Genomic DNA, 15,022 nt, shown 5'->3' with positions numbered 1-15,022 from the left:
GTGACCTTACTTCAAGAGCTGAATTACATATGATTAGATAGATAGATAGATAGATAGATAGATAGATAGATAGATAGATAGATAGACAGACAGACAGACAGACAGACAGACAGAGATGCCTTCATAAAGGATGCAAACAAAGCTATGTTTCTATAGGAATAGCTTGGCTTGGTTGATCTAAAAGATAACCTGAGAAGGCAGGTAAGTGATTATAAATATTTTGGAAATATTATTTAGCTCATATATTTTAAAAATATGACAAATTATATTCTCTGAAATGAAGAACTTGTTTGAAAAAAGTTTAAACTATTAAACCATTAAAATTCAGGATATTGTTGGGCTGAATTCCTACTTCCTTGTTTCTTAAAGGATTTTAACAATTTTAACTCCGATTCATTTCAGAGCTAGCGTACTCTTCTTTCAGTGTGTACGGATCCTTGTGGGTGCTAACTCAAGATTCTAAAACAAGGTGGCGTAATATGTTACGATATGTATATGATAACACATAATATATAGATATTATAATGGCTTGCCTTCAGACGTTGTGGGTGCTTCATCACTGGAAGCTTTTAAGGAGAGGCTGGACAGCCACTTGTCTGAAATGGTGTAGGGTCTCCTACTTGAGCAGAGGGTTGGACTAGATGACCTCCAAGGTCCCTTCCAACTCTATTATTCTGTATTCTAATAAAATTAACTGAGTGAACGAATATATAGCGTAAAGATTAAAATGCTGGCCTGTCATTGGATAGAGCCAGCCTCCTCCATAAAACAGTGGTGCAAAATCTCAAGGAGAGGCCGAAGAGGGCATGATCTACTAATCTCCAGGGCTGATGCCTCCAGCTTCCAAAAGAGAGTTGTGATATGGCCACCATCCAGCTTGTACCTCTCAACTTCCTAGCTGGACAACTATGGAATTATGAGCTGCCACCAAGCAACCAACTCTCTCTTCGCAGGAGCTGAAAGGAAAACTAAGAAGGATTTTCATCGGGCAGTTGGTGCGACTAACTCTTCTTACCGTTTGCCCCGACCTTGGATTTCAGCTCCTGCTCCACTTTCAACGAGAAAAGGGGGTTTGGGCTTGCCAGAGACGCTTGCGGAAGAAAAGCTGGAGATGAACCTGCCTGCCTAGTCCAAGCCCGGGGCAATCACGGAGTCTCCTTGAAATGCGTCAGCGGGCCGACCCAAATCATGAAAGCGGATCCTGGCTGAAAGGATCGTGTGTGGGGGGGGGGGGACGCTGGGGGCAGCAAAAAGAGGCCGGGAGGGAGCCTCTACCTGCCTTGCAGCGGTGGTCAGGATCGCCGCAGCCCAAAATGGCAGCGCTCCCGCGGCCGTGGGTCAAGCCTTACGTAAGCAACGGGGGAGGGGGCCGAGAGGAGGAGGAGGGGGGGGCTTCAAGGGCTCAAGACGGCCTTGCACTCCCGGTAAACGGGGGCGGAGGGGAGGGTGGTGGTGGGGTGGACAGGCGCTCTGCATCTCGACGCTGCGAACGGCGAGCTCCTTCCCGCGAAGCGAGGTGAGCAGCCTCGGTGCCCTCCCCTCCCCTCCCCTCCCCCTCTTTCTCCTGCTCCTCCCTTCCCGCGCCAGCGCAGGGCTTGCCAGCCCGTCGCTCCTCCCGTCCTCTAATCCCCGCCCGCTGCCAGCCAGCCCCGGGGAGGGACGGCGGGTGGGAGCGAGCGCGCCTCTCTGCTGCACCGCGCAGTTCCCAGCCAGTCGGGCCAGAGGCAGGAGCGCTGCGAGGCTGCCGCAGAGGGCGCCCTCTCCCACCCACCTGGCCCCCCGCTGCCCCTCCGCAGCTCCGAGGGAGCGGGCGAGACCCGCGCCCGTGGCCAAGCCAGCCCAGCCCAGCCCAGCGCAGCCCAGGAAGGCGACGAGTCGGGAGGATGGAGGTGCCTCGCCTGGACCATCCCCGGAGCAGCCCGGCCAGCCCCTGCGAGGATGTCCTCAAGAACCTCAGCCTGGAGGCAATTCAGCTCTGCGACCGGGACGGTGAGTTGGCGCTTCTCTCGGGCCTTGGGCTGAGGGCCGATGCCAAGGACCCCTCCCCACGCTCGCCCGCCCCCCCCCGCCCGCTCCCAGGCCGCCTGAGCCGCCGGCTCTGGACCATCGCCGCCCCCTTCCCAGCGCTGCCCGTCCTTGCAATTTGCTGCTAACAAAAGGATTTTTTTTTAGAGGGAGGGGCGGGCTCCTCCGGCGAGGGAGCGTCTGTCTGCTTGGAGAGGAAGGAGAGACCGGCGCGGCTAGGTTGCCTCTCCCTGGCGGAGCCCGGCTTGGCTGCGGCGGCTTCCCGGGGCTACCAAGGAGGGGCAGCGGCTGCTCGTTCGCGCGGACCCTTTTGGACCCGGGACGAGAGCCCCGGTTGCGCGCAGGCCGCGGGGGCAGAGCTGGGCCCGGCCGGGGAGCTCCTGGCGATGCTCCCTTGGGGTGAAGCCCAAACCCCCACCGTGGACCCATCGCGGATCAGCCCCTTTGCGGCGCCTTGAATGGGTGATGGTGGGAGGGGTAGACGTGAGCCTGGGAGGAGGTGATTTCCGGGAAGAGAAGGCGAAGGGAAAAGGCGGCTGTTTTCTAGCCCCGAACCTGTTGCGGATCCGGTGAGCACCCGGCCCATCCGAACTGGGTGGTGACCGACCGAAGCGGGCGGGGAGCGGAGACGCCGAGAGGGGAAAATGAGAAGCGGGCGGCTGGGAGGCTTCAGCACCCTGGACAGGGCTCGGGTCCACCGGCCTCCGTGGAGTGAAGACCCGCCAGATGTGGCGCTTCGGTCCGCTGCTCAGCCCTTTGTTCTATACCCGCCCAGTTCCAGATGTTCGCGTCCTGGGCAGCTGAGCGGCTTTTGCAAGGAGGGTCTTCCCCTCCGAGGGATGGGCAGCTCAGTCGTCCCTTATTAATGAACCAGAAAGTTAACCATGCCTAACAAATGAAGTTTAGTTTTCACGTGTGCAAGGGTCTCAAACAAGCAAGCCTACAAGGCTCTCCAGTAATCAGTTCTGTATTACTGATGCCTCTGTGCCCACGGCTTGCAGTGATTGTGGCACTTAATAGTTCTCTTATATTTATGTATTAGTGCGCACAAAACCCAACCTGTGTCCAGAATTTAATATTTTAGAGGATTATCTTCCAGAGTGTGGTTTATTTTTATTTTTCCCCCGGCTAATCTGCTTTCCTTCTCCCTTCTTGTTTAATGGCTTTGGTGATCTTCTGGACATGGGGACATTTAATGAGAAAAGTCTCATCTCTAAATACTTAGCCTATTTTGAAAAGTATGCTTGAAATAAATCCTGGATTTTCAGGGCTGCAGATGAAGTCAGGCAACAAAGAAGGTTGGCCACAGCCAACACTTTTAGATGGAGCATCACATACTTAACCATTCTAAGGCTGGGCATTTATGCAGCCTCTGGGTTTAAACAGCCTTTTAAGATTCTGCACAACAGTCCACTATTACAGGGTGGATATAATGGGATAATTACAAAGTATTTCAGATTGCCACTGCAATTACTTTAAAATCTTAGCTGAAGGAAGCGTTCTAGATCAGAGGGGGCAGTGAGATGGCAGTCACACTTCATTTCCATTATGAGAATATTGATCATGCAATATCTTTTTCCTAAATTTGATCTGATTGTTCTGTTTCCCTCAAATGCCAACTTAATGTGAGTGTGGATGAGAGAGAGAGACGTGGTTTTTTTCACAGTTGTTGTAGTCAAGTTAAATTTGAGATGCTACATGTTGAAGACACATTGTGCAACTTTCTTCGTCTCAATCAAAGTGGTGTGAAGTATATGAAGTTCTTTGGAGTAGGCTGCTAATTGGCACAGAGTCTAATTTATCAAGCACAGTCACCTGGTCACAGCCTTATTGGTGTGTCCTCTCTTCTTGGATGAAAAGAAAGGACAAAAAGGTAGCAGATGGATACCAGGAGGAATATGACATGCTTTCTCTTTGATAGGCCTTAGATGTCCAGCTAATGCTTGGAAGAACTAAGATGCTCTGCCTGTAATGCTCCAAGGCCTTTTCCCACATCAAGCTCTTGGTCATTCCTTCAGGGATCTCATTTCAAGGTTTTTCAGTGAAAATGGAAAGAAGAAAAGAACATGCATTTTTATGTGCTTTGCATGGACCATTTGCAGTCCTTGAAACATATTCAGTGTCCAACAAGTGTCATTTAGGAATCACAAATGCCTCTATGGGGCAAGTGCAGAAGTGCAACAAATACACTCTTTGGCAGGAAGACATATCTTCATTTGCCCACAGTCCTTAAAGGAAAAGGTAAAGGTTCCCCTGCACATGTGTGCTAGTCGTTTCCGACTCTAGGGGCCGGTGCTCATCTCTGTTTCAAAGCCGAAGAGCCAGCGCTTGTCCAAGGACGTCTCCATGGTCATGTGGCCGGCATGACTAGACGCCAAAGGCGCACGGAACGCTGTTACCTTCCCACCGTAGTGGTCCCTATTTTTCTACTTGCATTTTTACATGCTTTCAAACTGCTAGGTTGGCAGAAGCTGGGATGAGTAACAGGCGCTCACTCTGCTACGCGGCACTTGGGATTCGACCCGCCAAACCGACCTTCTGATCGACAAACTCAGTGTCCTAACCCACTGAGCCACCACATCCCTCCACAGTCCTTAATACAACATAAATAGGGGTGTCGTTTGTCCAGCATGCTCTGGTACAAAGAGTATTTCTGAGGTTCTGGTCTCTGTGAAAACTTGATTGAAATGAATAGTTGTTTCACAACAGCCTTTTGAAGGAGGATGTGAGTTTGATTGGTAAAATCTATATTCCTGAAAAATCCCCTGGGTGTTCATCTCCTCTCAAACTGACAAAAGCTTTAATTTCATATTTTTTTTAGCCAGTAAATCTATGCAAGCCTCAACTAATAGCAGGCTTTCAGAATTCACCAACACAGTCTTTATTTGATTTTATTTTCAAGGATCTTTCATGCAAGAGAACATGCAGGTTTTCAAATTAACTTTTTTTAAAAAAAAATTGTTCAAGATAAATTTAACCAGGGAATGCAATCTTACTTATTGACATGGATACACAGGAAAACGTGAGCATCATCTAGAACCTGTGAACCGCCCTGAGTCCCACCAAGGAGAAGGGCGGTATATAAATCAAATAAACTATAACTATAACTATAAATAGGATTATTTTTATCTGCAAATAGGGTGAACAATCAATATTTCATTTATAAATATGCTACAGTTCTGTGGTATGGCTCATTCTAGAACTTTTTTCACTTTAAGTGGAAAGCTGCTGGTCCTGGTGATCAAGAGATGCTAGGACGACTTCTGAAAAATCTATGTGCCATTCCTTGCTGCTTTAAGGAGATGCCAGTTACGACTTCCATTAAAAATAGAGCAATATTCTCAATCCAAGGTCACAACCATATTGTTTATGGAAAGTAATTTCACATGGAGTTTTTTTGCTCGCAAAAAGTGCATTGTGGTTTTTTTTTAAAGCAAGACTCTAGGAAAGTGAAAGAGAAGTAGAAACTCAACTGTTCCATCTGCCTTACTTCTTCCTCCTTAATGCTCTTCTTGTTAGAATCAGCTGCAGTCCCGCTCCTGCTTATTTTGCTGAATTTAGTGTAAAATGTTTTTATTCCATTCGACTCCTTCTAATTCACAGATATCTGTAGCCTGCACTTGTCGTATCTTCTGTTGTTTATTTGCATCAGTCTTTCTAGCTGCACGGAAATTGGAAATGTCTCGACAGCTTAGAACTATTCCCATTTATTTGGTTCTTTTTGCAATCTAAACATTTCAATATTTTTTTTGTGAGATACACCCACATCTCTGAGTGCTCATTCCTGAGTACAAGTATCTGGATCTTCTTTATAAGTTCACTTCACAGTCAGAGGGACAATATATCATTTTTATGTTGGGAAATATGAATTGCAAAATAATTTTCCCCTACTGAAAATGAAATGCAAACATTTAGCAAAGGAGCATCAGCCACTTATATTTAAAAGATCATTGAGAGGATACCCAACTTAGCCTTATCCTGAATGTGCAGAAATATTGTTATAGAATCCTGTTTTTGCTTCTGATCATAAATATCTGTTTGGGTCTTCTTTTCTTTAAATTCATAAAAAGTTCATCTCTAGGCACCTCCAGGCATGATTATCATACTACTTGTGCAACACAGCTTTGTGAACATACAGTATGTATATAAAACAGGGTTGAACAAAGTCTCCTAGAATGATCAACTGGATTTTATATGATGATGTGTGCGTGAGAATATTTTTCTCGTGTAGTACCCATGGAAGTGTGGATCTTAACTCTGTTGAGGGAATCAGGAGATTCAGGCAGTTCAAATGTGTATATAAAGATTTTTTGCAAGCTTAAGTTCTCTACAAGAATCTGAGTTACTAATTGTCAAGGGAAATGAGCAGGAGATAAGAAAGGCATTCAAAGTAGGCTGGATTTAGATATTTCGTGAGCACGCAGGGACTCATGATTTATGACGTGTTTGACCTCTCCTTTGGGCTCAGCCTACATCAAGCCAGCATCTTAGATCTCACCACATCAAGCTAAATCCTTCTTGAATAGACTGTGCATATCACAAATAAGGACTAAGAGTACTGCTGACTGTGGACACATTGTCCCATTTTGTTCCTTGGCATTCTATGGATCAAGGAATTGACTTTTTAGTGTCCACAGAAACATCTTGGAACATCACTGACTGGAGGTTTTGCAAAGAAGTTACATTTAGTGTGGAATTTTCAGAAAGTTCTGAAGTTCTAAACCAGTGGTTCCCAATCTTTGCAGCTTGGTGACCCAGCTGAAGCAGGGGGAGGGAAACTGGGCCAAGCAAGCGATTGGCCAGCAAGCATGCACACAGCCCTTGTGCAAGTAGCAGGCCAGCATGCATGAATGCAGCTCGATTTGTGTAAGTGGTGGTCCGTCATGCACGTATGTGAGTGCCCACAAGTCTGCCGCTCACAAAAGTTGACTGCGGGGTGGGGACCCCTCTTCTAAACAACATATTTCCAGATGTTATTCACCAGATCTTGCTGGAGTTCATCCACTTTGTTTTCTCTCTATATATTTTTTTCATTAAGTTGCTTTATTGAAGTTGTTTCACGATCCATGGTTGGCTGTGCCACAGAAGCAGGGGGATCATATGTCCATTCCAAAGCCATGGCAACATTACAGGTACTCCTCAACCTACAACAATTTGTTTAGCGACTGCTTGAAGTTACAATGACACTGAAAAAAGTGGCTTATAACCAACCTTCACACTTACGACTCTCATAACATCCCCAAGTCAAGTGATCAGAATTCAGACACTAGGTCACAGGCAGGGATTCACAGGGGTTGCAACATCCTGAGTAGCAACAAAGGTTGTAAAATCAGACACAACTCAATTAACAACCACTTTGCTTAGTAACAGAAATTCTCGTCCCAACTGTGTCATAAGTCAAGGATGTTCTTTAAAACCTTATTGGATGCTTCTGTGGTGCCCATTTGCTTCAGTGGCGTGCATTTTTAATTGCTTTTTAATTTATACCTCACTTTCCCGTCAACAAATAATATTCGTAGGAATACTTCAATGCGGACGTCACCTTCCAAACTTTCTTTTTGTGATTGTAATAGATTCTCTCATGGCTTTTCTTCTGACAAGCAATTTTCAATATCTCTCCCTTTCATTTGGTGCTTTGTTTTATCTAGGGTTCCCCCCCCCTTTAATTGCTTAGCAACCATTCATCTCTCCTTCAGAAAAAGCGTATTTGTATAAAATACAAATATTATCCTGATATGTGCATATGTTTAGTCCATAACCTTTTAACTGAATGAGCCAGATGCTTAAATAGAACATTTTGAAAACCTGATGTATTTTCTCACTGTGACAAATTGTGCATATGTCTGCATAAGTCTCCCACTTGGCACTGGATGCTATTCCAAACTGACCTTTGTTCTTCCATTCCTTGTTTCGCATCTCTTTTCTCTTTTGGCTTCCTAGATTTCCTGGCTTTGAAAAAGAGCAATCTATGGCTGGGCCTTTAGACGTCAAGGCGGCTACCTGGGTGATGATAGCCTGGGTGCAAGAGCCCTGGGGCTGGTGGGAACTTTTCCAGCTCTTTGGACAAATTTATTTCTTTTGTTGCAACTCCACTTTCTCCAGACTGGGCAAAGAGGCAGAGAAGGAGTTCAACACACCATTAGGTGCGTGATGTACAAAAGAGAGCCTGGCCCCTATGATGCACATGGGCACCACTGTTTCCGCACTGCAACATCTGTTTCAGCAGGGCAGTGTGCAAGCAGCAGTGAAGGGTGGGAATACATAGCTGTGTGGACCATTTATGCTAAACTAGCCTGCTGACTTTAAGCCAGTGCGGGATTGTACTTCCAAGTTGGTCCCCAGTTCATCGGCTTCCCAACAGGTCCAAGTCTTCATCTTGGCTCAGGCAGGAAAGCAGCCACCTTTTTTCTTCACTTTCCCCACATATCTCTCTAAACTGCCTTTTGAGCCTTGAATGCCTGTCTAATCCCTCTGTCTCATATCCTCAACTCTCCTTTTTAACATTCTGGGTTTGTTGTGTTCCTACTCCATTAATTCTCCTTTGCTTTTTGTATCCAATGCATTTTTTCTTCTTCTTAGCATGCTCATTTTAATTCTACTACCTCCTCTGATTTCATTAACACCATGGGAAAATATCTTAGCAGCATGTTTGCAGAAGAATATACTCTTTCCGTTCATCTGTGTTCACCAGCTTCTGGTCAGTGAAATGCAGATTCAGGTAACATTTCATACGGTATTTTTGGGACTCAGCAAGTGGTGACACTTACCTGACCTGATCTAAGAAGAGTCGGGCCTAGTTAATATTGTGATGGGTGTTCTGTTTCAATCAAAGGAGGCTACTATTGCTTGATACAGGCAGATAAACTCCACGGAAAGGGTTTCATGCAGATTACTTTAATTCATCAGGCATTCTCTAAACATTAATTCACAGTTACTGGAGAGATTCTTCTGAAGCACATTTCATACTTTGAACCCAACACATAGGTGAAAAGAGGTAGTATCTCCCATGTTGAAGGAGCAAACAGCTCCCATGGCTGGAATTCATAAAAGTCCCGCTGGCCTGCACATAGCCAGTAATCCCAGGTAGCCAATCAGAAGTCCTTCCCAGTGGCCAATCCGAAACACAGATATGACCAAGTAACTTAAAACTACATTACCCCAAGGGCTATCCCTCAAAGGGACAGTTCTTAATTCCTAAAACAGCTATTTACTCTGACCAGCACAATGGGGATTGTGTGAATTTCCATGACTCTTAACTAGTTTGGGAAATCAAATCTGCATTATTAAATATCTTCCATGTCATTACCAAGAAAACAGCGTGGATACAGTCATCAAGACTCGCAGCCAAGTTGAGGATGTCTTTACCATTAGCACCCAGAAGAAGAACAATGAACTACTACTACTAATTATGTCATAGCTTTATTTTCTCTGCTAAGGAGATCTGACACTCAGCAAATCCAGTGCCAGTTAAGCACACTGTTTTCTTCTATACATTTTTAATTTTTAAACTAACAGCTTTATTGATTAGCCCTTGGGCCATATCAAAGTGCAAATTTCCAGCACAAATTGTTACTAAAATTTGATGCAAGCAATTTAAAATAGAATTTGATAAAATACAATTTAAAATGGAATTAGAATAAAATACGATTTAAAATGAAATGGTAATAAAATACAATCTAAAATGAAATTGTAATAATGTACAATAATTTAAGATATAAATAAAATATGATAAAATTATATTTCGGAGTCACCCTTGCAATCTACCACAATCATCCCCACATATGCAGATCTCAACTGGACCATTTTGTTTAGGTACTGTGTTACGTTAAATGTTATTTTCAAGTTCTGGCCAGACATAAGGCAAGTTGTTTTGATATGGGGATCCCAATGGGTCATTCGTTTGGTATGTAGACCAAGATACCTGTCTCTCACCCTCTTATACAGGCAACAGTCAAATAGGATGTGAGCCAGGTCTTCTACTTCTGCTGCTCTGCAAATGCAGAGATGTTCATTATAGGGTATAGCATGAAATCTCCCAAATCTAACCATTGTGTCAAGTGGGTTCGAATCTCGCTCGTGTAAATATCTTCCTGAGATGTTTTGGGAGTTGTGACTTCAAATAACTGTCCACCTGAAAAGTACTCAGCCACATTTTTAATTTGAAAACAAGCTTTGATTTGTATATTTTTTACATTTGTCAGCTCATTTGACAAATATGTGATTCAGGAGGGAATCACATATATTCATATGCAACAAAAATTCAACTGCAATTAAACAAGAACTGTAGCAATTAATAGACAATCATCAATATGCCTCAAAATGCCTCAAAATGCAAAGTTCCTATCATCCTGCACCCCATTGTCCCATAGGGTTCGTCTATAGTTAGATTGGAGAATAGCATCTCTAAAAGCCACTCATGTTTATGAGATGCAAAATCCACCATCTTTCTATTTGACTTAGAGCCACTTACCCATTCTCATGTCAATCTATCTAGTAGAAGTGGACAGGCTTTGGTGGTTTCTATGTTGAGAACTGGAGGGATTTTCAGACAAGAAGCTTTTTCTTTCTTAAGTGGTCAGAGATGTCCATCAAAGTTATGAACAGTGAAAAATTACTGAAGGACTTCCTTTATAACTTTTCTACCTGATTGCCAGAAGACTTCTATTTGACTAGAGTGGCTGTTTCTGTAGTTACTTCACAGTAGGACGGTTATCATTTTAACGGTGTCTATGAAACCTTCCTTCAGGTTGGGGCAATTGTTTTAAATAATGACATAAGGCAATCATGAATGTTAGCTCTTCTTTAGAACCACAAATTTAAATCTTGCATAGTGTCTCTGTAGACAGGAGCTTGGAAGACTTTATGTAGATAAATTTAACAATTCTTGGTAGTCATACAGTGCCTTAAAATGTTCAGATGACATGTGATTGGAAAATCCTATATCATAATCAATAGGATGCTGTCTTAGTGGGTAAAGCACTTGTTTATCCAACATTATAAACAGGTAGAATTGGTAGCAAATGAATTGTTGATGAGCTCCAGTTCAAGTAACCAAATGTCTTCAGATTCCTCTGCCAACAGTCCAAATTTCATGGTACCTGGAGGTTATTTACCCAGGAAAGAAGTTTCTTCTTTGGGTAGTGCTATAGCACCTACAATAGTGGTAGAGTGCAGAGTAGCAGAACCTCACTGGTTTCTTGGGTGGAGAGAGAAGGGACAATATTTCACTGGTCATTTGGTTGTAGGGTTGTTATTAGGTTGGGTGCAACTGAATAAAAAGCTGCAATCTCCTTCAAGTCAAGCTCTTCTCTGGTAGCCTCATGAATACAGCCATACAGAGTTCTTGGCCATAATGCAGCCTTTGTCATCTGCTGAGATGTTCTTTTCACTTCTCTGTGTAGCCAAAAGGCCCAACATTTTCTGGAGATCTTCATCATCGAGTATTCTGAAAATAAATGAGAGTGTGGGGTGTGCTACGTGTTTGTTGTTCTTGTTCTTTTTCCATGATGACAATGCTATGTGAAAAAAAATCCTTTTGTGATAGATAGATAGATAGATAGATAGATAGATAGATAGATAGATAGATAGATAGATAGATAGATAGATAGAAAATAGATGTTAGATATAGATAGATAACGGATAGATAGATAGATAGATAGATAGATAGATAGATAGATAGACAGACAGACAGACAGACAGACAGACAGACAGACAGACAGACAGATAGATGATGATGATAGACAGACTGACAGACAGACAGACGATGATAGATAGATAAATAGATAGATAGACAGATAGATGATAGACAGACAGACAGACAGATAAATAGATAGATAGATAGATAGATAGATAGATAGATAGATAGATAGATAGATAGATAGATAGATAGATAGATGGATGGACGGACGGACAGACAGACAGACAAAGGGAAAGGAAAGGAAAGGAAAGGAAAGGAAAGGAAAGGAAAGGAAAGGAAAGGAAAGGAAAGGAAAGGAAAGGAAAGGAAAGGAAAGGAAAGGAAAGGAAAGGAAAGGAAAGGAAAGGTGGAAGTTTACTCCATGAGCTCTGAAGCCATGTACTTTGTCACATCTCTTGACTGACCTTGAAATAATAACTTTTCACGTTAAACTGGCACATTGGTAGCTGAATCAATTTCCATTGTGGTATTTGTAGCTGAATCATTAATCAATGTTAGTTTTATTGTTATCACAAAGTGTTCCTGTCTCTCTTCACGCTTGAATGTAAGTACTATTTTGCATAGATGGTTTTGGAAATAATAATTGCATTTCAAAAAAAAAATCTGCTGAAGGCTTCAGTGAACCTTGGCAAAGTTACTCCAAGCTTGAGGAAAATGTATTGCTGGAATACTCTAAAATGACCTACTTTAGCTCTTTTGTGTATCAAATGTCTAAAGAAATGACAAAGTCCATTGCTGAAGCTCAACAGCCCTTTCTGACACTTGTCCATTGATTGATCTCTGGGCTGTGGCTTTTTACAGCCTTCCATGAGAGAGAAAGCTAGCTTTTAAAAGCTGTTGAGTTCTACTATCTTTTGGTAGGTTTTTTTTTTCTTGGACTGCTATGAGGAGGAAGAATCTCGAAATGCTCTTCATTGTTGAAAGAAGTGGGAGTTTTCTAACTCAGCCATTTACTTGTGCCAAATCTATATTAAGAAAATACTTCACTGAAGCACTTTGCTAAATATCTACAGGGTTTATTACTGTGCGCATCATATGGTGATGTATTGTCAACTAATATTGATGTGTGTGCAGATTGAAGTATTATTTCTCTTGCAACATCTGGGCAACAGGAAGGCCCCCCCAGATGTTTTGAGACTGCAGCAGCTCCCATCATTTCTTACTAATAGTCATACTGAGAAGGACTGGTGGCAGTTCTGTAGCATCCAGTGAACCCCACATTGTTTTGCCTGGTTGCAAAAGCAGGCATCAAGTAATAGTATATCTTTGAGAAAAGAATTGACAGCTGAGATGTAGGAATGGACATGGCAAAATGTTCAGATATTTTTTGCCATGGTTGTTCACCTGATTTTTAAATTCACATGAAGCTGGATTCTTTATCAAATACAACCACTTGTTTTGCTTTCTCTGTTACTGTATTGCAGTCTTCTTCTGCCTTGAACCCAACCTAAACCTCTGAATATTTGTAGTCGGAGGATGGCCTATTTCAGTTCAACCCACTGATTCAGCTCAGATTCAAATTTGGATCAGATTGATTCAGTGGCTTAATTCAAACTTCCAAATTAGGTCACTTTGACTCAGCTGTCCAGAACAAATAAAAAAAAAGGGGGGGCTTTGACTATGTGGAAAAGATAGTTCAAAAATTGAATCAAATCTCTGAATTAATGTCTTATACGCCCATAATTATTAGACCTCTGATCCAGTCTTGTTATATTTATTTCTTTAACACCAACAATAAAAAGAGGCAGGATTTTATAACATCTGAAATATCATCCACCTTCTAAAGAGTGAAACATCCTTTGACACGATGGCACATCTGTCCTTCATCTCATAGCAAATGAAAGTTCAAAGACCAGCAGAGTTTGACCTCGGCTGCGAAGTAAACTGAGAGTCCTACAGTGGCATCCATCTCATTCTCAGATCCTTTTTTGTTGGTGTTATGAAACCCATGCATGGCCTCAGTCCTAATGTACTCTAGAGGGTTTCTGGAGTGAGACGTGAGTCCCTGGAGACTCCCAAGACAGGTCCATGTCATCTGCTTGTCAAGATTTTCAGGGATTTTGCCCTTGCCTTCATCTTAGGGCTGGAGAGGAAGACTCTCCCAAAGGAAGGATTAGAATTTGGGTTTTTTCTACTCTTGAGTCCAGCATCCTAATCACTACACCAAGCAAGCTCTCTTTTAGGCAATTTACGATGTATGTTATACAGTAGGACACCAATAATGCAATGGTGTAAGATCTAAACAACATATAATGCCTGCTTGGGGCATCCCAAGCAGACATTCCCCTATCTATCTGAGTTAGATAGGCAGATTTGATTAGATAGGCAGATTTGATTAGAAAAAGGTGGTCTCTTGGATAGTCAGCCTCTGAGTCATGAAGGGTTTGCAAGGTAGCAACAGCCTTTCAAACTGCACTCAGAAATAACCTGGCAACCAAAGCTGCTGCCACAGTAACAGGGCAGCATTGAAACTGACCAGTAAGGATGCAGGATGCTGACTGGTTTCTAGGTGGACCTCAAGGGAAGTCCTGTCTACAACAGATTACAGCAATCTTAATCAGAGGTGACAAGGAGGAAAGCGCCTGTCCTGTTTGCATCCTGCTCTAAAGAGCACTGCCTCTCTCGTGGCACAGATGGAGCTGCTGGCCAGAGCCCCCCCCCCCTTTGCTCTTCCAGCAAGGGAAGTCCCAGATGGCGAATCTGTTATTTCTGGGGAATACAACTCCACAGAAAGTCAAAAAGGAGCCATTCCATCCCGAGGAATATCCTCAAATTAAATTGCAAGGCTCAAACTAACATTTGTGCCTGGAATCTTATCGCTGGCCTTCCAAAACTCAGGCACAGTGAAGCTCGTAATGGCTTCTCTTAAAAAGATTCGTCATGAAATCAAATACTTTCTTCTGAAATGGGTTCTTTGGACAATGTTACAGTGCCCAGATTTAAAACTTACATCAATTTAGCTCTTGAAGTGAGCTCTTGTCCTATAATAATTTTTTTATATAATTGGGAAAGATGCTACCAAACTCTTCCTGTTTTTTGCTTACCATAGTCTAGCGTGGCTCTACTCGTAAAATACATATGAAGTTCTACAAGATTACCAAGTCAGTTAAAATTCAAGAATCTTTCAGAATTTGGGCCTTTTAAACATTATTTTTTTAAAATAATAATAGTAATAAACTCTTGGCTTATATAATGGCTTGCAAAAGTTTTTCAGGATAATTTAGTGGTGTCTTAAAGAAAAACATTGAGGGTCAATGCTCTTTTTCATGCTGTCATGTAATCTCCAAATAGTCCCGTTGT

At 42.9% G+C, this 15,022-nt stretch overlaps 1 protein-coding gene across 1 annotated transcript in view; it reads left to right on the top strand.

Annotated features, from left to right (window-relative positions):
* Window positions 1-1,883: 1,883 nt before the first annotated feature.
* PHYHIPL (phytanoyl-CoA 2-hydroxylase interacting protein like) overlaps window positions 1,884-15,022 on the top strand; it is a gene marked incomplete at both ends in the record, with an annotated part of 45,518 nt that continues 32,379 nt past the window's right edge. The window contains one exon of the mRNA XM_083363555.1: window positions 1,884-1,989. Within this exon, the coding sequence (XP_083219681.1) occupies window positions 1,884-1,989 (106 nt within the window). The remainder of the gene's footprint in view (window positions 1,990-15,022) is intronic.

Source organism: Vipera ursinii, assembly GCF_947247035.1.
Source record: "Vipera ursinii genome assembly, chromosome: 5".
Taxonomy (NCBI): domain Eukaryota; kingdom Metazoa; phylum Chordata; class Lepidosauria; order Squamata; family Viperidae; genus Vipera; species Vipera ursinii.
This window is presented reverse-complemented; position numbering and strand designations above follow the sequence as displayed.